The sequence below is a fragment of the Chionomys nivalis genome, chromosome 5, assembly GCF_950005125.1.
Source record: "Chionomys nivalis chromosome 5, mChiNiv1.1, whole genome shotgun sequence".
Taxonomy (NCBI): domain Eukaryota; kingdom Metazoa; phylum Chordata; class Mammalia; order Rodentia; family Cricetidae; genus Chionomys; species Chionomys nivalis.
In genome coordinates this window covers 25277305-25301441 of record NC_080090.1, presented here as the reverse complement: position 1 = coordinate 25301441, position 24137 = coordinate 25277305, and the positions used below count along the sequence as shown (strand labels likewise).

General features: G+C 47.8%; 2 protein-coding genes across 3 annotated transcripts in view; one reads left to right on the top strand and one right to left on the bottom strand.

Moving 5' to 3' along the window:
• Positions 1–6476: 6476 nt before the first annotated feature.
• Positions 6477–19068, bottom strand: Itih1 (inter-alpha-trypsin inhibitor heavy chain 1). Of its 2 annotated transcripts, none has more exons than XM_057770063.1 (22): positions 18955–19068; positions 18681–18705; positions 18295–18490; positions 17723–17827; positions 17219–17381; positions 16666–16779; positions 15492–15617; positions 15290–15406; positions 14486–14654; positions 14281–14400; positions 13233–13414; positions 12814–12999; positions 11200–11339; positions 10459–10613; positions 10359–10373; positions 9882–9902; positions 9429–9509; positions 9229–9342; positions 8122–8323; positions 7221–7393; positions 6755–6866; positions 6477–6606 (listed from the first exon to the last, which is right to left on the bottom strand). In XM_057770063.1, exons 1-22 carry the CDS (start codon positions 19066–19068, stop codon positions 6477–6479), a joined length of 2760 nt encoding a protein of 919 aa, XP_057626046.1. The 2 variants fall into 2 exon arrangements, with proteins under 2 accessions (XP_057626046.1, XP_057626047.1); XM_057770064.1 differs by having other exon boundaries at positions 18295–18461; positions 18685–18705.
• Positions 19069–23153: 4085 nt separating this feature from the next.
• Nek4 (NIMA related kinase 4) overlaps positions 23154–24137 on the top strand; it is a 53551-nt gene continuing 52567 nt past the window's right edge. The window contains exon 1 of the mRNA XM_057769616.1: positions 23154–23392. Within this exon, the coding sequence (XP_057625599.1) occupies positions 23300–23392 (93 nt within the window). The 5' untranslated portion in view covers positions 23154–23299. The remainder of the gene's footprint in view (positions 23393–24137) is intronic.

Genomic DNA, 24137 nt, shown 5'->3' with positions numbered 1-24137 from the left:
TCCATCACAGAGGAATTGTTACACAGCATTCCACTATGTGGAAGAGTATTTGCAGGTATAAAAGATCTAAAATTGAGACTTCTACCATGCTTCCAGAGGACTATTGAGGCCTGTATGTCCAGTCAGAGCAATGTACAGCAGGGTCAGAATTCCTGCAAGAAGGCCTTAAGAAACCAGCCTGAAGCTCTATGGGAGAAGCCTAAGCTGCAACGGAGCTTCCAGGATATAGGACGTGCCAAAATGACAAGGTGTTTACCAAGGAAATCTGTATGCATGTGGTGGACCTGACTCAGCAGAGACACTGTATGTGCTGCAGGCAGTGAAGCTGGAGAGGTAGGGTTGCCTAAACCCTTTAGTGCCCAGATGATCCTGTCTTGATTCGCAGGTGCCAAATATGGGCTCCAGGGTTTAGTGTTTTCCCTGCTGAGTTTTGGTCTTGCTCTGGACCAATCTTTCCTTGTTGTTACTCCATTCTGCCCCGTGGAATAGGAGTGTTCATTCTGTGCCATCAAATACTAGAAGTACAAGACTCATTTTTTATTTTATAGGAGTACATGGTTAGGAGGTTGCCTTGAGTCTCAGAAAGGATTGTGGACTTTTAAATAGTGTTGATACTGTTAAAGCCTGGGGACTTTTAAAGTTGAGCTGAGTGCATTTTGCATTGAGATGTCTGTGAGCCTATGAGAACAAAGGGGAGGAAGGTTATGTGTTAAAAATGATGCATCCAGGTGCCAGGTTAACAGGGGTAAACTTGTCACAATTCTTATTGTGAATCTGACCTCATCTACGATCACTGAGGAGACAAGTCACTGGGCATGCATGTGATATAATATCTAATTTAGATTAGCCTCTGGGGATGCCTATGATATAATATTTAGTTTAGGTTAGGCCCTAGGCATGCCTGTGAGGAGCATAGGTTAGCCCCTGGGTATGCTTGTGATGTAATATCTAGATTAGGTTAGGTTAGATATTAACCTAATCTCTGAGCGTGCCTGTGAGGGATTATCTATATCAGGTTAATGGAAGTGGAGGTCCCCACCTTAAATTGAGTGGTACTATACTAAAACATGGGCTGGGTTTCTCAATTGAATAAAAGGAAAAAGATGAGTCAGGTGTTCACCACTTGGCTTTCTGACTGCAGATGCCTACTGCTTCTGCCATCATGCCTTCTCTGCCAGGATGGACTATCTCTCCTGGAACTGTAAACTAAAATCAATTTTCCTTCCTTATAATGATTTTGTCACAGTAATGAGCCCATAATGCAATATCTGTGTTACTCAAAGCCAAGCTTTGTCCAACCTGGGTCCCCATGAGTTTTGTTTGTTATGGGGACTGGGCAGAAGAGGAAGATGTAGAAACTGTTAACCAGACTGAGCCCATCACACGTAGGGCAGATGTTTCCCCAAGGCAGGGAGTGTTGTCTTAAAATGAAATGTTTCATTTTAAGAGTCTTAAGACCAACCCAAAGAAAGCAGCCTTAACGGGACAATTTTAGATAGTATAAGGAGACAGTGTGGTGCTGTTTTAGGCCCCTGAAAACCCAGCTTTGGAAAGCGACTGTCTCTGTCCTCAGGATGGACCATAGAGGTCCAGCTATCACAGGCTGCCATCCCCACAAGGAAATGTCACTGATGGGAGGGTCTGCGGTGCCTGCTCCTGTAAGATTTCCTCAGACCCCAACTCTACCAGCAAATGGTCTTCATGTGTTCATGCTGCTACCCAGCATGCTTTGCCCGTTTACCTCCTTACTGACTGGAAGAGTCACACAGGGCACATCTCTGACATGCTTGGTGTCAGTCAGCATGAGCTGAAGACCCAGCTTTGTCATTCGTAAGTGGAGGAACTTCCTTTTTGGTTTTATAAGACAGGGTTTCTCTGTGTAACAGCCCTAGATGTAATGGAACTAGCTCTGTAGACCAGGCTGGCTGGGCTGGGTACTTTCTTTTTTTTCTTTCACCATTGATGGAGAAAACAAGATATTCCATGACAAAAATAGATTTAAACAATACCAATCCACAAATCCAACCTTATAGAAATTACTAGAAGGAAAACCTCAACCCAAGGAAGCCAACAACACACACAATAGCACAGATGTCTGACAACCCTCCACCAACACAACTCAAAGAAGGGAAACACACAAACACTACCACCAAAAAAATAACCGGAGTTAACAACCACTGGTCATTAATATCGCTTAATATCAATGGACTTAATTCACCTATAAAAAGGCACAGGTTAAGAGAATGGATACAAAAACAGGATCCAACATTCTGCTGTTTACAAGAAACATACCTCAACCTCAAAGACAGACACTACCTCAGAGTAAAGGGTTGGGAAAAAGTTTTCCAAGCAAACGGACCTAAGAAACAAGCGGGTGTGGCCATCCTAATATCTAACAAAATTGATTTCAAACTAAAATCAGTCAGAAGAGATGGAGAAGTACACTTTATACTCATAACAGGAACAATTCATCAAGATGAAGTCTCAATCCTGAATATCTATGCCCCTAATATAAAAGCACCCACATATGTAAAAGAAACTTTACTAGAACTTAAATCACACATCAAACCCCATACACTAATAGTAGGAGATTTCAACACTCCTCTCTCACCAATGGACAGGTCAACCAGACAGAAACTTAACAGAGAAATAAGAGAACTAACAGATGTAATGAATCAAATGGACTTAACAGATATCTATAGAACATTCCACCCAAACAGGAAAGAATATACCGTCTTCTCAGTCCCTCATGGGACCTTCTCGAAAATTGATCACATACTTGGTAACAAAGCAAACATCCACAGATACAAAAAATTGGGGGACTTTCAATAGGTCATTAACCTCTGTTTCCTCCACTGTTAATCGGAAGCTCTGGGTTAGTTGTGATGACCTTCACTGCCAGAGCATCTCTGGGATCCTGGGATGCATGAAGCAAGGGCTCAGTCAGGGGATTCAGAGGATGCGGAGCCAGCCAGTGGCAGAGAACAAAGCACAGCCAGAGCTCATGGGTTTTCCTTCCACTCTGCATTGGTAGTGATGTTTCATTTGTATTTTAGTAAATAAAGCTTGCCTGAAGCTCAGTGCAAAGCGGCCACACTAGTCAGCCATAAAAGCCAGGCAGTGGTGGTGCAGGCCTTTAATCCCAGCACTAGAGAGGAGTATAAAGCAGGATAAGAAAGGAACTCACTATTTTTTCAATCTAAAGATTTCTTAGAGGTAAGAGTTCTCCAGTGGCTGGTTGTTTTACTTTTCTGATCTTCAGATTGAACCCCAATATCTGTCTCTAGGATTTTATTAATCATGCTGCATTTGGCACCCATGTTTAGGGTACGAATTCACACACAAAAAAGGCTCTTTACCTGTTATGGCTTAGCCTCTCTGAAAGTCTCCAGCTGCCACCAAAATTCCAGAAGCACCTGGGCTCCAAATGCCACAAGACTCACTGGCTCTAAACTGCCTGGTTCTGCCTTCAGGCAGCCCCCCCCCCCCCATACACATATGCTTTTTTCCGGAACCCCTGTGTGTTTTTTAGATACCAGCGCTCTCTCACTCTCTCTCTCTCCCTCTCCACCATGGGTTGCAGGCTCTCCCTTAATCCCCTTCTTGGGTTGCTGCCAAACTAGGTAACTGCTTTGAAATCCAATTAGGCTTTTACTGTTCTATGCAGCAGCAATAAGCCTCACGTCTTCATCAACTTTGTCGGTAGATTTGGCAAGAAAATTGGAAATTCTTAAAGGGAGGAATTAGTTATAAGAGAGAGGGTTGGAGAGATGGCTCAGAAGAGCATTGCCTCTCTTCCTAGAGATCCTGAGTTCAATTCCCAGCAACCACATGGTGGCTCACAACCATCTGTAACGGGGTCTGGTGCCCTCTTCTGGCCTGCAGGCATACACACAGACAGAATATTGTATACATAATAAATAAATAAATAACTATTTTTTTTTAAAAAAAGAGAGAGAGTTTTTTCCCACATTAAGAAAATGGGAAGCACCATTACAATGGAGGGACTTGGGTCTCTGGATGATAATATGCTAGACAGTTTGAAAATGGAACCATTAGATGAGAGGATATCTAAATTAGATGGGATTTATATAATGTCAATTGTAAACATTATCAGCTTTATCATTTGTAACTTTTTGTAATGATATTAAGTGACATAGAGTGTTAACTAATTCTAGAAAAAGGTTTCATCTACTTTTCTGTACACAATTTTGGGTTTGAGTATCAGTTTTCTGCAGTGAACCATGAACATGAAAAGGAGGATGGGGCCCCACAATTATATTTCCTCCAGAACTATGATAACAACACTATGCTGAAAAACAACATCCGAAGATCGACTTTGCACTACAAACTGCTCAGGACAATTCCAAGGTGGCTGGTGAGAAGATCCAGCCTCACAGACTGCTCTCGCCAGGACTTGAGACAAGCCCTGCACTTTCCCATTACACAGAGACTGGACAGCAGATGATACAGCTGGCTCTCCCAGGACTTGACAATTAACTCAAAAATTTCAAGATCCCCTAAAGATCCCCATTACCCCTAGACAGCAGGAAGTAAATTTAAGAATATGACACCCACATTCCCAAGAGGTGGGGTGTGTGGTTTTTGGTTGTTCAATGGGTTATGGATATTTGTCATTGTTTAGAGGAGTTGGTTACAAGTTGTTATTGGTAATGGTCAGGAAAAAAGCTAACACAAAGGAAATTAGATTCAAGGTTTTGTTTTGAAAAGAAAAAGGGGGGATATAGATATGATAGGATAAAAGGATAGAGTATTGAATCTATTCTGAAAAGAAAAAAGGGGAGGATATAGATATGATAAGATAAAAAGGTAGATTATTGAATCTACTTTTAAAAAGCAAGTACTAGTTTTAAATGTTTTACGTTGGATTAGATTTTTGTATATTGTATACAAATTTTACATATTATACAAATATGAGATTAATTTTGTTAGAACATACTGTACATACATTTCTACTCTTGTTCAAGGTATTGTACCTATATAGTTCATTTAACAATGTAATGCAAATTTCTAGTCCTTGAAAATTATTACCAACTGTTTACGATAATAAGGAAATGCAGGTTAGTAGTTAATCACCTATTATAACCAAATTTGTAGTCATATTAGGTATGTTTTCAAGGTCAAACAAAGATATACTTTAGATAGACAGGTCATCTTCAAATACTTCAGAGAGCTGCAGAATATGGCATTTAAGATGTTTTAATAATATCAGTTTTTTTTTATGACAATAATATGTCTGCTCCTGGCAGCACCAAGCTACTTCAGAGAAGAGATTGGCATTGAGGAAACTTCACATGGGGTTTGCTTTCTTTGTGGTAAATGTAAGTCACTAGGCGAGAAAGTGCCCTTGCCTCAACTGCTGACAGTATGCTGCCTTACGTGGGCAAGCACGGCACAAAAGAGAGTGACTGCCAAACATTGTCAAGATAAGGAGGGACAGTACTTCAAAAACCCTTCTTCATAGAAAAATCTGTCAGATATAATAGGCCTGTAGGCTGAAGATGGATGCCCCAATGTTGCAGAGGAACTTTGGGTAACTGTTCAGACAGTTTCAGCTGTTTCTGTCATTTCTTACACTTTTTGGAAGTCACTTGCTCATACTTCCTGCTTACTCAGTTAATATTATTTCCTTATTGGGTCTCTGAGGGAGTTGAAGACTAGATAGTTATAGTTTTTCTTGTTTACCAGATGCAGAAAGTAAGTTATGATATAAAGTAAATTAGGTACAAGACTTTGGACTCACCAAGATAAAATAGATATGGGGTAGTTTCTCTGAATTTGTCAATTGTAAATAGGCTAGATATTGTTGATGTATTTATTGATTGTATATATTGTATATTATACTTATTGTATATAGTTTTTATTATATTAGCTATATCCTTCCTTTTATTTTAGACAAAAAGGGGAAATGTCATGATATCTCATTTGTATTTTATATATAATAAATATATAAATAAATCTTGCCTGAAGGTCCATGCAAAGTGGTGGCACACCCCTTTAATCCCAGCAGCTACTCTAGTTAGCCATAGAGGCTGGGCGGTAGTGGTGTATGCCTTTAATCCCAGCACTAGAGAGGAATGTAAAACAGGCCGAGAAAGGAACTTGCTCTTTTTTAAGTCTGAAGGTTTCTTAAAGGTAAGAGCTCTCTAGTGGTTTGGCTGCTTTGCTTTTCTGTTCTTCAAGTTGAACCCCAATATTTGTCTCCGAGTTTTTATTATTCATGCTACATGCATTCTTTGCCCATCTCTGGGTCTGGTGTAGTCTTGAACTATTCCCCTGCTCCCTCGTTCCCCAAAGGCAGCCAACTCTGCACTGTACACAGCCTCTCTTTAATGAAATCACAGGATGTCTTGACACAAGGAACCAGTGCGCTCAGGAAGGTGGAGCTGATTCGATGCTCTCCTCTCCCTCCTCAGATGAGGTTTCAGGTGAGGACTGATTGCTAGCTGGAGGGTTCAGAAGATGTCAGGGACAATATAGTCAGTGTGAACGCCATCAATTAGTCCAGCTCCATTGTTGTGGACGAACCAGCAAGACACTTCTGTTCCATGTCTGGTGTCCTTGCTGTAGTCTTTTTGTAAGCCTCTGGATACAGACAATAGAGCTGGGATCCTTCTTTCGACCTGGCAAGGCTGCCCCTCACCTTACCCACATGACAGCAGGAGGAGCACAGAATTATGATAGGGGACAAAACTCAGGCAAGAGCAGGAGCCCTAGACATCAAGCCACTCACCTGGTGACAGTCAGCTGCCGATTCTTCACTACCATAGTGGCATCTGACTTTGTAGGGTCAGAGCCCAGGCGGATGTCAGACACTTCAAAATCCAGCAGATAGAAGAATTGCCCTGTGGAGGCATATTGGAGGCCACAGTTACCAATGAAGGGGAGAGGAGCCTGAGAGGCAAGTGCCTCACAGAGAGCCGGGGTAACAGAAATGCCACAGAAATCTGGTGACCAATGACCTGCCACTCTTATAAGGTCCCTGGAGCCCTCCGCCCTTTCTCCCACTCGTTCCCAGGCTTGCCTAGCTTTCATCTCGTTCTGCATTCGATCACCATCTTTAAGAGAGACAAGGCCCACAAGCACCGGGTCCTAAAGGATTATGTTGGAGATTGGCCTGTCCTTGTGCTCTGGGTCCCCTGAGCACACACTGGCTGCAGAGCACCAACTCACAGTTCTACCTGCCCAGCCAGTCATACCCAGAAGTCCCTGCGTCCGGGCTGACATCCGGGAGCTATCCAGCACATAGAACCCCAGAAAGTCCTGGTGGACGGCACTCCCCTTCCACGTCCGGTGCAGGACAATCTCAAAGGTAGCTCTGTCTTCCACAGACACCAACAGGCTCCTCTTCTTATTGATGGTCACCACGACCCTGCAGGGCCAGGTTGATGTCAGCACAGGATCAGCTGCCCTCATCCTCTGGGACCCAGATATTCCAACCATCCCCCCATGACCCTCATGCTGTGCAGTCTGGTTTCTATTGTTCCCTCCCATAAGTCTCTCTGTCCTGTATGGCTTAAAATGTACCAGGCCCTATGCCAAGTCCTCTGAGTAAACCATGGAAGGACCAAGGTTCAGAGGGGTTAAGTAACTTTCCAGGAGTCATGTAGCTAGCGATCGGTGGACATCTGAGTGTGCATTCCATGACTCCCATTCATTGCCTGAACCGCCCACCTGGTCTCGGGACACCTCTTCCTGTAGCTATGCTGGTGTCTCAAAGGACTGGCTGGATAACTGAATGAGTGAAGGAAGAAATAGGCATGCCAGGTGCCCAAAAGAAAGACCAGAGGACTTGAATTCAATGCAGTAGGCAAACAGGAGGGCTGTGGGGCCTTTGTCCCAGCCTGGGGCTGGCTTTGCTTGGTGGAGACGGGGGTGGGATTCAAGGTTCCAGTCCCAAAGCCCATGCCCAGGAATAAAGAAAAACGGACAGTGGGATGATTTGGAGTCTGGCCATGCACATGTGGGCATCACTTAGTCACACTGCTTGTAAAATGTGGGCCCTGAAGACTCGGGCAGCAGAACTGAGGCTACAGCTTCAGACCTTGACCCCATGCCATGGCATGTGTCTTCCCTCCTGCACAGGCCAGGCCTACTTACCCATCCTTTTGTAGCATAGCCTGGTCCTTCCAGGAGAACACGGGCCCCCCAGAGCTGGGGTTTAGTGTGATGTTCTGAGGAGTCACTTCCAGCTGAAAGTCTGTTGCAGGATTTGAGATCCCAAGTCTCCCAAAATATGTGCCCTGATGCTGCCCAGCTCTGCTGGCTTTGTTCCCAATGAGCTGTGCGTTTACTGAGAAGCCTGCAGAGGGGTGAGAAGCCATTCAGTCAACATGGGGTGTTGCTCATGCCACCTTCCCTTTCCAGGAGGTCCCCTACATGCCACAGACAATGCCATCTTTAAGGGTCTTGCCTTCAGCACTGGCCCTACTCTCAGACCTTCTGTGATTCTTCTACGCTCCCTCCGACCCCCTCCAGAACAACTAGACACCCTATACTTAGCTTTCTATTTTGGACTCTGGCTCCCTGAGGGCAGGAGCGGGCCACCTCCCTCTCACACAGAGACAGTCTCGTGGGAAGTCTGGAAATGCATCTGCCAAGCCCTGAGCAGCCATCCTCACTGACCCTACGTGGACCTCATGCTCCAAAGTTGACATCCAAGAAGCTGATCTTCTATGGTTTTCTCCCTTCCTTATGTTCCTGGAGGGGCTCAGGACAGACCTGTTCTCACTGAATCCCAGCCCCAGTCAACGCTCAACAGACATGGAGTTGGCTGGCTGGATGAGGGATGGGGTCAGGAAAGCCTTCCCTACTATAGCCATCATAGAGAGGTGCTTTGGGGCTCTGTATAGCCACACTTGTGGGAAAGGTGCAGCAGAGCCTGTGTGATGTTCAGACCTTGATATGAGACAGAAATGAGGGGCTCTTTGTTTGAAAATGCCTAAGGACGTCAAGAGAGCAAGGCGTGAGCATTAGACTAAGTATGAGGCTGGCCTGGCTATAGGTCCTGTGTATGAGTCGCACACTCAAACCTCAGGTAGGGTGCAGTCAGGGACAACGGAGTAAGAGGAAGGCAGGAGGTGCTGAGTGGATGATATGCAAGGCGGTAGGACAGTGAAGGCAACCCCAGTAGTTTCTATTCAAATGGGGAGAGTCGAGGTGCGCTGACTCTGCCCCCACCTGGCAAAGAGCACATCCCCACCACACCTGTGTCAGGGTCCTGCACCAGGCTCAGGATCACACCAGGTTCCTCATTGATGTTGAAGCACAGGCTGTCCTCTTTCTGCGGCACATAGATGATGAAGTGGGGATCGGTGTCCACTGGGGAGACAGCATGGAGTCCATTGCATTGGCTGTTGGTCTGTCGAGGCCTCTGGAGGAGTCCCTCAGACCCTCCCAAGACTCACCACCTGTCACGCGGCTTGGCAGTCTCGAGACTAATGGACTGTGGACTGTAGGAGACGGCTGTGTGGCAGATAGCACAAATGCTGGGGGTTGAGAATAAATGGAACTAAGAGGGGGGTGGGCTGGCACAGACACCCCTATCCACACAACTGGCCTGAGGCGACAGACAATGGGGGCATTGAAGCCTCACATACACGCCATGCCTCTCAGGGTATGGGGACAGAAGTTTGTTCCTGTGAGGTGGTCTGACCCCCTCTGTCTTCTTCAGTTGGGACCTAGGTTGGGGAAACCAGGCCTACAATGGGGAATGTCTTAAGGATTTTCAGTGAGGCCATGAAGGGAACAAGGGTGGGCAATAACCAGGATTTTGGTCAGAGCTAAGAGCTCAGTTGGGAGCCAGCAGGGTAAGTAGGGAGAGAAGAGAGAAGGGAGTGCCCAAGATGGCTGCTACTTACTCCTTCTGGGTCCCACCATCTCTGCAGGAGACAAGGAAAACACACACAATGTTACTCTGACATCCACCCGCCCCCAGGGCATGCAGTTCAGTTCACATGTATACCTCAGGCTGAGATGAACTGGTCTGGACTCAGCCCTGCTGAGGTTGAGGGGGCCTCCCAAATGTCCCCCACCTCCACACACACACAAACACGCACACACGCATGCACGCACGCACGCACGCACTGGGCAGAGGGGCTCGATGGAGACCCGAGGGAAGGCTGGGGAAGGTTCTAGATGACAGAGGCTCATGAAGCATGAAGGACACAGCTCTGAACTTGTGATGAAGGTAGCAGGGCCCCTTGGTAAAAGGAAGGAGCCCAGGAGTGGGTGGTACCAGGGAGGATGCAGGAACAATAAGTTTTGTGCTTGGGGGTACACGCATGTCACCTCCTAGCCACTTGAAGCCCTGCTAAATCAACTGGCCAAAAACTTACCTAAAGGCTGAGAATCTGAAAAAAAGGAAGAAGAAAAGAATTAACTCCCAGGAGGATTTTGGTGCGTGACCTTCTTGACCACAGACCCCTATGCCTGTACCCTCTGGGGTCTTGTCAATGGTCGGCTCCAGTCCATCCTGGTCTGTCAGGCCTCTGATCGTCATAGAGGTCAGTGGCGTTACGAACTGATAGTCCAGGGACATCTTCAGGACCTGGGATGACAGGTTGGCCCTCTCTGCCCCTTCCATCTTCATCCTGTGTGAGAGACATGTACTTGCCTCCAAGACCTCTACACAGGTGATGATGGGCGTGCATCCTTCCTTTGGCTTCCTGCCCATCTGTTCTCTTTTTCACTCATTCAACAAACATTCAAGCACTCACAGCGCCCTCCACAAGGGCTGTGACCTTAGGGAGGTCACATGGTTACAGGACTTCTCATGCTAAAGACCTGGATATTTGGCAGGGCCAAGGTACATGCCTCAGAACTACATAGCTTGGCTGCTGTAAGACCACGGTAGCCTACCTCTCTGAGCTTTGTAGTGCTCTCCCGTTAAGTAGAAATAATTAAGGAACTCCCTCACAGATGGTGAGGTGTCAATGAGTATGTCTAGACAAAACAGCCCCCTAACAAGTGGCAGCCTCCTCTGAGGCAACTCAATGGGGAAATGGCTGTCCTCATCCCAGAATCCCTACCCAGGTGGAAACCCACACTAGAGATGAGGAAAACAGAGAGGGAAAGGACCCCTGATTCCCTCACAGCCTGTAGTCTCAGAACCACCATTCTCTGTCTACCAGGAACAAGGGTGAATATGTCCACTGGTGGCAGCTGCCAGGGCCTTACCGTTTAGCCAGCAGCTCCTGGATGGTAAGGTAGGCCCAGAGCCGCTCCACATGATTCTCTAGCATATGGCCACGCTCTCGGAGCAGCTTCTTCATCTCCTCCTCATCCACTAGGCAGGTTGCCTTGAATTCTTGCCTCTCCTGAGAGTTAAAGAGGGAGAAAAGCCATAAGCCGTGACAGCACAAGCCCTGCATGGTGACTGAGGCTGTGCAAACACCCTCATCTGGTCCCTGCTTCTTCATTCTCAGTATCATCATCTCTCTGAATCCGATTTCATTCCCATCCACCCACCCACCCACCCACCTGCTCACCCACCCATCTATCTATCCACCACCTACCCACCCACCCACCTGCCCACCCACCCATCCATCCACCCACCCACCTGCTCACCCACCCATCTATCTATCCACCACCTACCCACCCACCCACCTGCCCACCCACCCATCCATCCATCCATTCATCCATCCACCACCTACCCACCCACCCGCCTGCCCACCCACCCACCCATCCATCCATCCACCACCTACCCACCCACCCGCCTGCCCACCCATCCATCCACCCACCCACCCATCCATCCACTCACTCATCCACCCACCCATCCATCCATCCATCCATCCATCCATCCATCCATCCATCCACCTACCCATCCATCCACTCACTCATCCATCCACTCACTTATCCATTCACCCACGCATCCATCCATCCACCCATCCATCCACTCACTCATCCATCCATCCACCCACCCATCCACCCACCCATCCATTCACCCATCCATCCATTCTCAGATGTTGGCTAGCCTCCCTTGTGAGTCAGGCTTGGCCTAGGCCTCAGAGCTTCAATGGGACAGGAAGCCCAGGTCTGACCTCATGAAATGACTCTCTCTGGCAGAGGCCAACAAATACCTGCTGTTTTTGCTTTTCACTTCTCCCAAGGGTCACAGAGTGCCAGCTGGGCTGCCCTGGTCAGCTTCCCATAACTAGACCATAGGCATGTAATTGTGGTTCCCAGCTACAACAGCAAAGTCTTGGGACAAGGCACTCCTTGTATCAAGGTCTGCATCTTGTACTATACAGATTATTTCATCGACCCCCAACACATACACATGCACTCAAGGGCAGGACTACTTCTGTGGTACAGGAAAAGTACAATCTAGAAAGCCAGACAGGGCAAGGCTAGATTCTAGATAGCTTTCTTCTCCCCCGGGCATAAATTCTAAGCCCTCAACCCCACTGTGGGTTGACTCCATGCCCTGGAGGGTGGAACCTTCCATACATGCGCATGTGGTTGCTTCATTCACTGCACCACGACACTGGGTCAGGTTGTCCAGGAAATGCGACCTAGTGAGAAGCATTCTCTCATGCTTGGGGTGGGGGGGATGGGGGAGGTGATGTGAGGAGTGATCAATCCATAGGATTGAGTGATTCTATTGAGGCCACATTGGTTCCATTCCAGTCTGTCCAGTCCCTAGACCGAAATATATTTGTCCTCCCCTGGGAGGAAGACACTACCATGGGGAAAGAGAGGCCCTTGGGATGGTCAGGGGTGGGGAACAGTGTGAGCTTGGAGTGTCTAAACACTGCCTAGTTTCTACACCCCCGACAGCCCACCATTTACCCCACGAGCCCGGACATCAGCCTTAAAGGTGCTCAGTTTTTGGTCAGCAACGCGTCCAGCCACCACAATCTCAGAGCCATCATAGTACTGTTTATGTCGGTGCTGAGTTAGAGCCAAGACAGAATCCTGGGGATACTGCAGCTCCACATCTGTCAGTAGGGGGTTGGCTACTTGATTGTAGAAGCCCTGCAGGGATAGGGAGGGTGAGCACTTGGGGATCTCTCAGGAAGACTACTCAGAAAGCAGAATGTTAATGTCACACTTTGGAGGTGGAATCTAGGCTCAGGGGGGTTAAGTAACTGCTTAAGGTCATATAGTTGGTTTTAACTCTGGATATCTATCGTCCCTAGGCTGGTAGGCAAATGACCACAAAGCCCCCATAGTACGTTGATGGTGGTGTGTGGGAGGGGTGGAGAGACCTGTAGTTGCTGGGTGGCATCGTGGTCCTCAAAAATTCTCTGGGCCCATCCGTTGTTCTCCATGGACATGACCTCCAGGAAGTTAAAGTCCAGGTCGTGGCCAAAGCCGAGGTTGTAGAGTGGGAACCTGCCCCGAATAGCGTTGCGTACATTCTTGAGGATCTGGGAACGGTCCGTCTCCCCTGCAGCCACACATCCGGGCAGTGATGGGATGCAGGATCTCAGGTATAAGGGGGCCTTAGAAGCCTTTGAAGGTTCCCATTCCAGATCAACTCTAGTCCCCACTGACAACTGAAGGCATCACAGGACAACCCCAACAGCTGGAAACAGCCCACCGAAGGTCCTACCCAACCACGTGGACCCAACCAACGTGGACCCAACCCGTGGACCCATTCCAGGCAGACACAATGCCGCTCATACTCTCCCACGGCTCTTTATCGTGGCCTGTGAAGCCCTACCAGTCCTTCCGCTCTCACTTTGTTTCGTTCTGCACATGTCCTCTTTCCTAGGCAGGCCCTGCCAAGATCCGATCCCGCTCCTTCCCGCTCCTTTGCGTCCTTCAAACCCAGGGCCTTATTCTTCCAAGAGGACTTCCCAGGCCTCACCTGGACCAGGTGCCCCTTGTCGGGAATTCCATAGCCCTGTGGCACCCTGCTCTGCTAGATTCTAAGGCAGAGACTCTCCAGCACAGATTCTCTACCAGCTTGAGAGCAGAGACATCTCTTTCTCTTGGTGTCTCCATCCAGACCTTTGTCCTAGACTTGTCACAAAGTAGGTACTGAATAAATGGCTTGATGAAACTTCCTATAAGTCCTGCCCACCATCAGGTTGCTAAGCATCCAAGCACCAGATAGAAGCACTTGCTGTTACCAACTCACAAGACAGAGGTTCACCTCAGAGCTCCCACAGATGCTGTAGTCTGAACAGTTTTGAGGCCAGTATTTGACTTTGCCCTGAGCCTTCTGCCCTGGTGGACTCTCCAACAGACAAATTGTTCCTTGCTGGTAGCGCTCTCACCACCTTGCAGGGTAGCCCTTGAGGAACTCACCTTCAGTGGGTTCTCCGTCTGTCAACATGATAAGAATTGAGGCTGGGCTGCTGAGATCTGGGTGACTTCCTTTGTTTAAGATCTCAATTCCTCGGAGCAAGCCTCCATTCAGGTTTGTGGCTATAAAGAAGAATCGGACCAGTGTACACCCATATCCCAAGGAAACAGAAGTGACACCAGGGTAATCTGAGAACCCGTACCTTACCTCCAGCCAGAGAAAAGCGCCGCACAAAATCCTGAGCTGCTCGCAGATTGGCCTCAGATGCGGGTACCAGTGAGCCTTTCCAGGATTGCACTTGAGACCCAAAGAGGACCAGATCAAAGTTGTCCCCTGGCTTCACGTCCCCCAGGATCTTAAGGAGTGCCTCCTTGGTCTGCAAGGACAGGAAGTCAGAGGGGGGACATAGCCCCTGGATGACTGAAGGATAGCTCCTTCCAGGAGCCCAGGTAGCCACTGTAGAATTCCACAGCGGACAAGCAGAGGTGACAGTCTGACAGACCTAAGAAAGCAGCCTGCTGCTGGGACTTGGGGTGTTCGAGGGGCACAAAGAAGGAAACTGGATCAAGTATAGGGAGAAGAAATTACTAGGAATTTGGGTGGAGCAGGATCAATAAAGAGCCCCACCTCCTAACAGAGCTGTTTTTCTCAAGCTTGTCCTGTGCAGCCATGGCTTCACTACCCATCGAGCAAAGCACTGAAAGCCAGGCCATAGATCATTTATCATCCCCAGCATTTTCAGGGCACAGGCTTTCTCTATTGAGCACTTCTCCATGGGAAACTCCATGACCCGTGGGCACCATTATCCTTTGCCTCAGAACTGGACAGAAGAGCTATGCTCACCTACAACTGCAGTGAGGAAACCGGCTGATTCCAGAGTAGGGATTTCCAGTTACATCCCCTTGTCTCTGCCCATCAGCACAATACCAAACCCCTCTGGCAGTCAAACCTTCAGGACAAGATGAGCCAGAGGAGCTCCTGCTGGGAGAGTCAGGCAAAGCCACCACTTACCTGCTTCACTTTCTGGCCTTCCATGGAGCCACTGATGTCAATCACAAAAACCAGGTTCTTGCTCATGTTGGTCAGGTTTTTGGGTGCAAAGAAGTGTGCAAAGTAATTGTTGGCCACCTAGAACAGAAAAGACCCAGAAAGGCCTCTCTCCTAAGCACCTTTCCACATTCTCTCGGGCTTGGACCATGAGCCATAGGCTTACCAAAAGGTCACAGAGCTTGTCCCGATTGACGTCGTAGGTCACCTTGAAGTCTCCATTCAGCAGGGATGAAGAGCACGTGGGGCAGGACTGCTGCTGGCTCACAGTAGGGCGGAAGAGCACGTGACCCTGAAAGCAAAGAAGGCGTAAGGGACCAGGGGTCTGTATAGTTGCAAATAGATTGTCTGCAAAACAACTTAAGGTTTATATGTGCATGTATGCATGTGGTGTGTGTGTGTGTGTATACACCTGAATGAGTTAAGCCTAGTCAACTAGGTTCTGAGTGTGCACAATTGTCTGTGGTAAGAGAAAAGACCTATTCCTTTGCTTTTATCTTTCTGAATCATTGGGATTTCTGCAATAACCATCAGTACTTAGGGAATAAAAGCAGGAATAAAATAACAGCAATATGATAGTATAAAAGATAGCAGTCATCTCAAACTGTGGGGTTAGCAAGGCTATAAGACACCATGGTAGTTAATGCTTATAATACCAGCACGCAAGTGACTGAGGCCACAGGATCTCCAGTTCAGTGCCAGCCTGGGCTACATAGTGATATAGAGAGATACTCTCTTTAGAAACAAAAAGTAGCTGGGCGGTGGTGGGTGCACACCTTTAATCCCAGCACTCTGGAGGCAGAGGCAGGCAGACCTCTGAGTTTGAGGGCAATCTAATCTATATAGTGAGTTCCAGGACAGCCAGGAGTACACAGAGTAATCCTGTCTGAAAACAAAGCAAAAACAAGACAAAACTAAGAAAACAATGAAGAGACCATTGGTCTAGATTAAAGGAAGTTAGTCTCTGGAGGGGTGCCAGTGAAAGTGATTTTTGCCATGGCCCTTTGGGTCTCTCTCTCTCTCTCTCTCTCTCTCTCTCTCTCTCTCTCTCTCTCTCCTGGATGTATGCAACTTCTATTCCAATGTGCATTCCTGCCATGATGTTCCCTCACTGTCCCAGAAACAGTGGCATAAACTCATGATGGATTGAGACCTCAGAGACCATGAGACAAAATAAATACCTGTTCCTTGACGCTGTTTCTTTCAGGTGTTTGCTACAGTGGATGGAGATTCTGGCTAATAACACACCATGACAGCTTAGCAATCTTGCCTGGATATTTTATCAGGGCTGGGCTAAGCCGGATTGTCCCTAAGGGTGCATTCCCTGCCATGACACATACCTTTTTTCCTGAGAAAGACTTCTTGATGGTTTGAGCAGCAAGTTCCTTTTTGAGGAAGGAGGCCTGAGCATCCAGCTTGCTGATCCCTTGGGGCTCAAAGATGTCCACATCGATCTGCACCATGGAAACCAATTCTATGCTAAGGCCCATTTGAACTAGCACCACATTTCAGCCAAGAGCCCTGTGGACCTGCCTTCCTGTGTGTGTAGTCCCCACCCAGCCCTTCGCAGAGCCTGGCTCATCATAGGCAGTCCAGAACTGGCAGAAAGATGTTCATGCCTGAACCCTTCAACTTGGTCCCTCAAGTTGGTTTACACACAACTGGGTCTTCAGTATTTTTTGTAATCTGGTGGCAGTCCTGGGAAATGCAGCAATACCCTCATTTAGCAAATACATAAGCTGGGGGGTTCATGGATGAGGAGAAAGGTGGGAGATTCAGGAAGCTTCCTGCCCATTAAAAAACCCACGGGAGCCCACCCTGAGGAGTCAAGCTCAGCCCCTCTGTTTTCAGGCCTGGGGAGAGGTAAGTTCTTCCCAGGGACATGCAAACTACCTCGAAATGTTGCACCAGCTGCTTGGGCCTGACTTTGATGACAATGTCATATTGCGTGAGTCTCCGCTTTAGCACCTCTTCATAGGTGAGCTGAAACGTAGCCTTACTGTGGGCTCCAATGGTCATGTGGATGGTGAACTGCTCCATATTTCTGCCCGAGGCTCTAGACGTGTCAGCAGAGGCAACAACAGGCAGACAGAAGGTTGGCATGAGCATCCTTGACACCTACAGCATCACCCTCAGAACCGGTTTCTCTTATTATCATGCTGTCCCCAAAATTATCTCAAGTGGTTGGTCAAGGCCGGAGCTCAAGAATGATGCCTATTGCTCCACAAGGCATAAAAAGACCAAGTGTACCCATTCTTGCCTAAACAGTTTAGACAGTTTAGCTCCCATCCTAGTAGAGATTTCCCCTACCCAGTAACACCTTGCAGCTGTCGGCTCTGTCCTGGTTGGGCAGAAGGGACAGCCCGGGAGGCTTGGCCATCAAGGCCTGAAACTTACCTGACGAGGCCAGCATTCTCCCCTGAAATGGCTGCTTTCCGGTATTGCTTCCAAGCACTCACTTTGTCCTTTATGTCCCCGATGAATGCATTCCCATCTGCTGTGCTGCACAAAAAGAAAAGTCCTCGGTGGTGGTGACCGCCCTCACTGCCTAGATTGTCCTTTGCCTTAGTGGTGGTGGTCCCCTTCGCTGACTAGGTTGCTCTTTGTATTGGAAGTGAGCTAAGCCTAAGAAGACCCTGTCCACAGGACTCCTTGAAAAGGGGTATCTACTGTCTTCTGCTTTTAATGTCCACTGCTCAGAGGGGCCATGAGAAAAGTAGGTAAAACCACCATGTTCACAGAACTAAGATTAGATGCTGGCTTTGCTCCTTTAGCCAAAAGCTGAAAAGAAGCAGTCAGAGGCCCTAATTTTCTGAGTAAGGTAGGAGTTGAGAATGCTAATGGACCTCTTCCCTCCTGAACCTCTAAGCTGGGCCTGACAATGACTGGAAGTGAGATCTGGCCACGCTGGCCTCAGACTGAACAGGTAAATGGACTGGGGTGGAGAAGTCAGAGAGGGCATCACGCACATGGCAAAGTCACTGATGAAGGCTGTCTTGGGGATTTCCACATCAAAGGCCACTTCCCTGGCTTCGTCAGCACTGTTGACCACTTGGCTGGTGATGACGTAGTGGGCGAAGCGAGAGGTGACTTTACAGTTGACTTTCAAACTCCTGACGAACACACCATCAACCGTCTGAAGTAAAAAAAAAGGGGGGGGGGATTCTGCCCACTCTAGAACACAGGTGTCCAAATTCCAGAGGAATACACCAGACCTCCCAAAGAGACCCCTCTCTGCTGGAGACATGAGGCGAGGTACGAACAATGTCACATTTCAGGGGATGGGAGGCCCCTGCCTATGGCACTGACCCGGTGAGAGAAAGCTCCTTCTCAGACCCTTCGCCAAGACTTTCACTTACTGTATCCACAGCCTGTCGTCTCTGCAAAACAAGACCATGGGTGAGTGTGAGTGGAAACGCTCAGGGACCATGGCCCATCTGTTATGGGGTGGAAACAGGGTCTGTGTTTGCTACTCCTCCACCTCCCTCCTCCTGTTGGGAAGTAACCTTTTCAGGTAGAAATGAGCTGGTGGTTGGGGGTGGCCCAGGTCCCTAAGTAGGATCTTCTGCAGCTCCAGGGCCTCATGCAGGAACAACTGCCTGTCTATGCCTAAGGGCTTAGTCACATACCTCGCTGCCCCTGGGTCTGCCTGTGGCCAAACCCAAAGCAGGCATGGTCTGCAGAGTGAGGAGGGACACCAGGCACACGCACAGCAGCACCCGAAGCCCCATGGCTCCGTCCATGGTCTCCAGGCATTCAGTTCCTGTCACTCTCCTCGGGGCATTAATCAATACTGTGCCGGACAAACCTAGATTAAATATTACACGGAACAGGCAAATAGCAGGATTTAGGGAATCAAAACTTGGCAATAAGCTAGGTCTGTAGCTCAGAGGTAGGTGGCTTGTCTAGCATGCACAACACTCTGGATTTAATTCCCAGCAATATATATATATATATACATATATATATATATATATAGAGAGAGAGAGAGAGAGAGAGAAATAAACGTGTTAAGCGAAGTTGAAAATAATTGCAGAATCAGGGAAATAAGGAACTTACCTCCAAGCCTGACCACATGGTTGATCCTGGAACCCATGGGATTGAAGCAGAGAACTAATTCCCTCAAGTTGTGGTCTGACCTCCATATGTGTGTTGTGGCATGCACACACACATGCACACACATACACACACGAGAGAGAGAGAGAGAGAGAGAGAGAGAGAGAGAGAGAGAGAGAGAGAAAGAGAAAGAGAGAGAGGTCATGCATGCCCATAGTCCTAACACTAGGGAGGTAGAGTCAGGAAGATGAGAAGTTCAAAGAAAGCCTTGGCTACATAGGGGATTTGAAGCCAGCCTGGGCTATGTGACCTTGCTTATAGTAAGGAGGGGCAGTGTGTGCTGAGAGATGGATCAGCAGTAAGAGTGTGTGCTCTTTTCCCAGAGGACCCAAGTTTGATTTCCAGCAGCTTTGTTGAATGGTTTGCAATCCCCTGTAACTCTAACTACAGGGAATTGCCACCCTCCTCTGGTTTCTGTGGGTACCTGCACACACATGGCATACCCTCATATGTGCACATATATAAAAATTAATGTCTTTGAAACCCATGGCAGTTAAAGCCTTCTTCTTATGAGACTGGCAGCTCAGGACTCTGGGAAGCCCCTGCCAGACTCCACACTGCTCTTGTGTATGTCTCTGAACTCAGCCAAGGAGGATTGTGAAGTCTTCAAATGCTTAGCTCCTTCTGGCGCTAGCACCAGGCAGCACCCGTCTCATAAGCTGACCTTATTTATTTTAGGAGCATTGGGTGTTTTGCCTGAGTGTATGTCTATGTGAGGTATCAGATCCCCTGGAATTGGACTTATAGACAGTTGTGAGCTGCCATGTGTGTGCTGGGAATTGAACCCAGGTCCTCTGGAAGAGCAGTCAGAGCTCTTAACCTCTGAGCCATCTCTCCAGTCCCCAGATTTCTAAACTTAATGAAGCTTTTCTTCCAAAATTCTTTAACCAGTCATGCTTTGGCCACAGATACAGTTGGCATCTTAGAAGTGCCATGACACCTAGATAAACATATGGTTCTGACGGTGCCAGTGCTGGTAATGACAGTTCTGTGCAGGAAGCTTGGGGGAGGCACAGTAGGTGACCATTGCTCCAGGCCTATTGCATCCTTTCTCTGGACCTTCTTGCCAAATTTGGAAAGAAAAACAGAAGTCAGCTTTGTCCTGCTCCCACCCTGCCGGAGTGCTGCTGCTTGGGAAGCTATGGATGAGCACCACCCTTTCACAGCTGAGGCCTCTGGGAGTCTGAGCACCACCCTTCACAGTCGGCCTCTGGGAGTCTCACGCGGTTGTTCTTTATTTACTAAATTCTAGTCACAAGTCTCTGGGACATCCACACTTGAACTTAGCTTTCAGGTTCCAAAGCCCATCATGTAACGATAGTCGTGCCCCTGAGATAAAAGGCACTAGAAGCAGAGCTCTCTGAGGGGAGCGTCCCCAGAGATCTGGCTTGTCCAAGAAGTTGCTCGGCTTTTATGTGCTAACCCTCCCTGTCCCCAACAAACCACAACACACTGGACGCAGTCCTTCAGTTAGGTTGCTCTTTGACCTGGGGTGGGATGTGACCCTGACTAGATGAAGGGGACCTTGCAGATCTGTTTGCGCATCCTGGACTTTGTCTCACAGAGGCAGCTTCTGGGAAAAGGGCATTGTCCTTGGGTCAGGTGACCTGCTGACCTGTTTTCTGCCTTGGTGGAGGATTAGATAGGTCCACATGCTACTGTGCATTACGGCTGTTTAATCCTTTACTAGCAGAAAAGAGCCCATGGTGGGCTGGGCACAATGCTAGGAGCTGGGATACTACCATGATGAAACTTGGGTGCCCCACTGTGTTTGGTCTGGTCTATATCTTTTGGGTTTTGTTTTTTGTTTTTGTTTTTCAAGACAGGGTTTCTCTGTGTAAAGTCCTGGCTGTCCTGAAACTTGCTTCAAAGATCAGGCTGGCCTCAAACTCAAGGAGATTCGCTTGCCTCTGCCTCCAGAGTGCTGGAATTAAAGGCACATGCCACCACCACCCAGCTGTCTATGTCTTAATATATTTGATATTGCATTTGCCAAAATGATCTAGTTACATATTTAAGATTGGCACTTTACTTTAGCAAATGCCAGTTTCCTTTCAATAAGACAACTAAGCAAAAGGAACCATAAACAAATATTGAATTCTAGTTAATGATATTGCTAAAGATAAACAAAGCCAAACATTAGTTACAGAAGAGGAGAAAGATTTTTATTTAGTAAGTATTGACAGTTGTAGGAAAAGCTGAGCTTCATTCAGTTATGCAGATGTGACTGGGCCTTCTAAAAAGAGAATGAAGGCTGGGCATGGTGGCACACATCTTTAATTCCACACTCAGGGGGCAGAGCCAGGCCCACCTGTGTGAGTTCGAGGCTAACCTGGGTTACATAGTGAGATCTTGTCTAAAGCACACACACACACAAACAACAACAACAACAACAAAATGGAAAGTGAGGGGGAAATAGAAAAGTGAGCGAGGACGATGAAGAAAGAATAGAGAAGTGAGAAAAGGGGCTTCTTAGAAAACTGAAAAATTCCAAAGGTTTGGGAGCCTGTTGTTACACGCCTGGAAATTCAACAATGAACAGTAGGACTGCAAGGTGAGTACTCTGGCAGATCTTCTCTCAACAACAGTAACATAATAATAATAATAATAATAATAATAATAATAATAGTTGGTCCGTGTAAAAGCAATTAAACCAGCTGTATTTGCTAGTTGGCAATTAAAGAAGATGGGATTCTCTCTTTCCATACAAACTGGGAAACACGCCTGAACTTTTTGATGACTCCATTGGAAGGAAGGAAGGGAGGAAGGAAGGAAGGAAGGAAGGAAGGAAGGAAGGAAGGAAGGAAGGAAGGAAGGAAGGAAGGAAGGGCTTTCTCTCTTGGCTTATAGAACACACATGGATATATATCAAAGGGACAGAGGAATAATCAGTATTTCTACTCCTTTTTAAAAGCAAATTCATTGACAAGGTAGGTGGGTGTTGGTTAATAGCTAATAGATTGTTTTCGCAGCCTTGTACTTTCCCAGACAGATGTTAAAAGGGGGTCTTGGTACTCCCAGGGAAGCAGCAGGAAGCTGTTAAGATTTTCAGGATAGTGGTTTTGCAATCATTCTGTGAGAGATCTTTGTAGTTCTCAATAAAGCAGGTTGAAACTTTTAGGGATGATGTGTACTAATATCTTACGTATTCTCAATCCACCAAAAGGAATATTGTCATTCAAGAAAAAAAATTATAGCAAACATTATTGGTGAAATTTAGACTCAGCCATTCTTTCAATACAATGTGAGCCAAGCACCCAAACGGTTAATATTTATAGAATGAATGACTTTTTTTTTTTTTTTTTTTTTTGGTTTTTCGAGACAGGGTTTCTCTGTGGTTTTGAAGCCTGTCCTGGAACTAGCTCTTGTAGACCAGGCTGGTCCCGAACTCACAGAGATCCGCCTGCCTCTACCTCCCAAGTGCTGGGATTAAAGGCGTGCGCCACCACCGCCCGGCACGAATGACTCTTAAAACCATTGAACAAATGCAGAACCAAAACACAGGAGCTGAGACGCGGTGGCCTCCCGGAGGCTAAGCGCTGTGGCACGTCCTCCAAAGTTGCGGAACCGGTCTGGCCCTCTAGTGCCAGCTCAATGGTAGGTACTCCCGAGGCTTTGGAGTCGCTCTAGCTGAGACTAGGTCGGCTCTATGGTGGGTCTTCCGACTCTGAGCATGCGCGGGACTCCACCGCCTGTATTGCTATGGTAGCGGCGTCCGGGTGGGCCGGGCCTCGAAGCTCCTGGCCCTGTGGGGCTGCGTTTATGGAGGACTTAACCTCCTGTCGGGCATGAGCGGGACTTCCCGCCGCTTTTCTCGCCGCTGCCGCAGCTTGCGGACGGTGGGCCACCTCCGGGAACATGCCCCAGGCTACCTACTGCTACGTGCGGGTCGTGGGCCGGGGCAGTTACGGGGAGGTGACGCTCGTGAAGCATCGGCGCGACGGCAAGCAGGTCGGGGATTTGGGACCTTGCCAGGGAGTGGAGGGAAGGAAGGGGTGCGCGGTGGGCGACCTCAAAAATAGTAGGACCCGAGTGGTGGGCAAGGACTCATCTTAGATACGAGGCCAGCTTCCCAACTTCCTCTATAATAGTGCCAAACTTTGTCTATTCTGTGGTATTCAAGGGTGTACTTTATCTGCAAACCTCCTGTCACCTTAACATTTCATGAGAGCAGAGGCCATGCGTTCCCGAGGCCTCACTCCTGTCTGAAGCACCATCTCTTGTGCCGCTTGTAGTACTTGAAGCTCTGCTCGTCTTTTCACCAGCCCTTCTCAAGGTCCCTATTTCAGTGAGTAGCTTGAGCAACCATGCAGCTTCCTAAACTGGACTTGTGACAATTATCTTTAAAGTTCCTAACGCTGTTTAAATTCCTGTCACTAGACCAAACCAGCATCTTCATCTCTATTGGTACTACCCCAATATAAGACACCATTCTTTCTAGCAAAATAGCCACTGTAGCACGATTAATAAAAGTCTAGAGACAGATATAAGGCTTCAACCTGAAGATCAGGAAAGCAAAGCAGTCAAGCCACTAGAGCGCTCTTAACTCTAAGAAATCCTCAGACTGAAAGAGAACGAGTTCCTGTCTCATCCCGCCTTACATTCCTCTCCAGTGCTGGGATTAAAAGTGTGTGACTCCCGAGTACTAGGATGAAAGGTGTGAGCCACCACCACCTGGATCTGTTTCTACATTGAT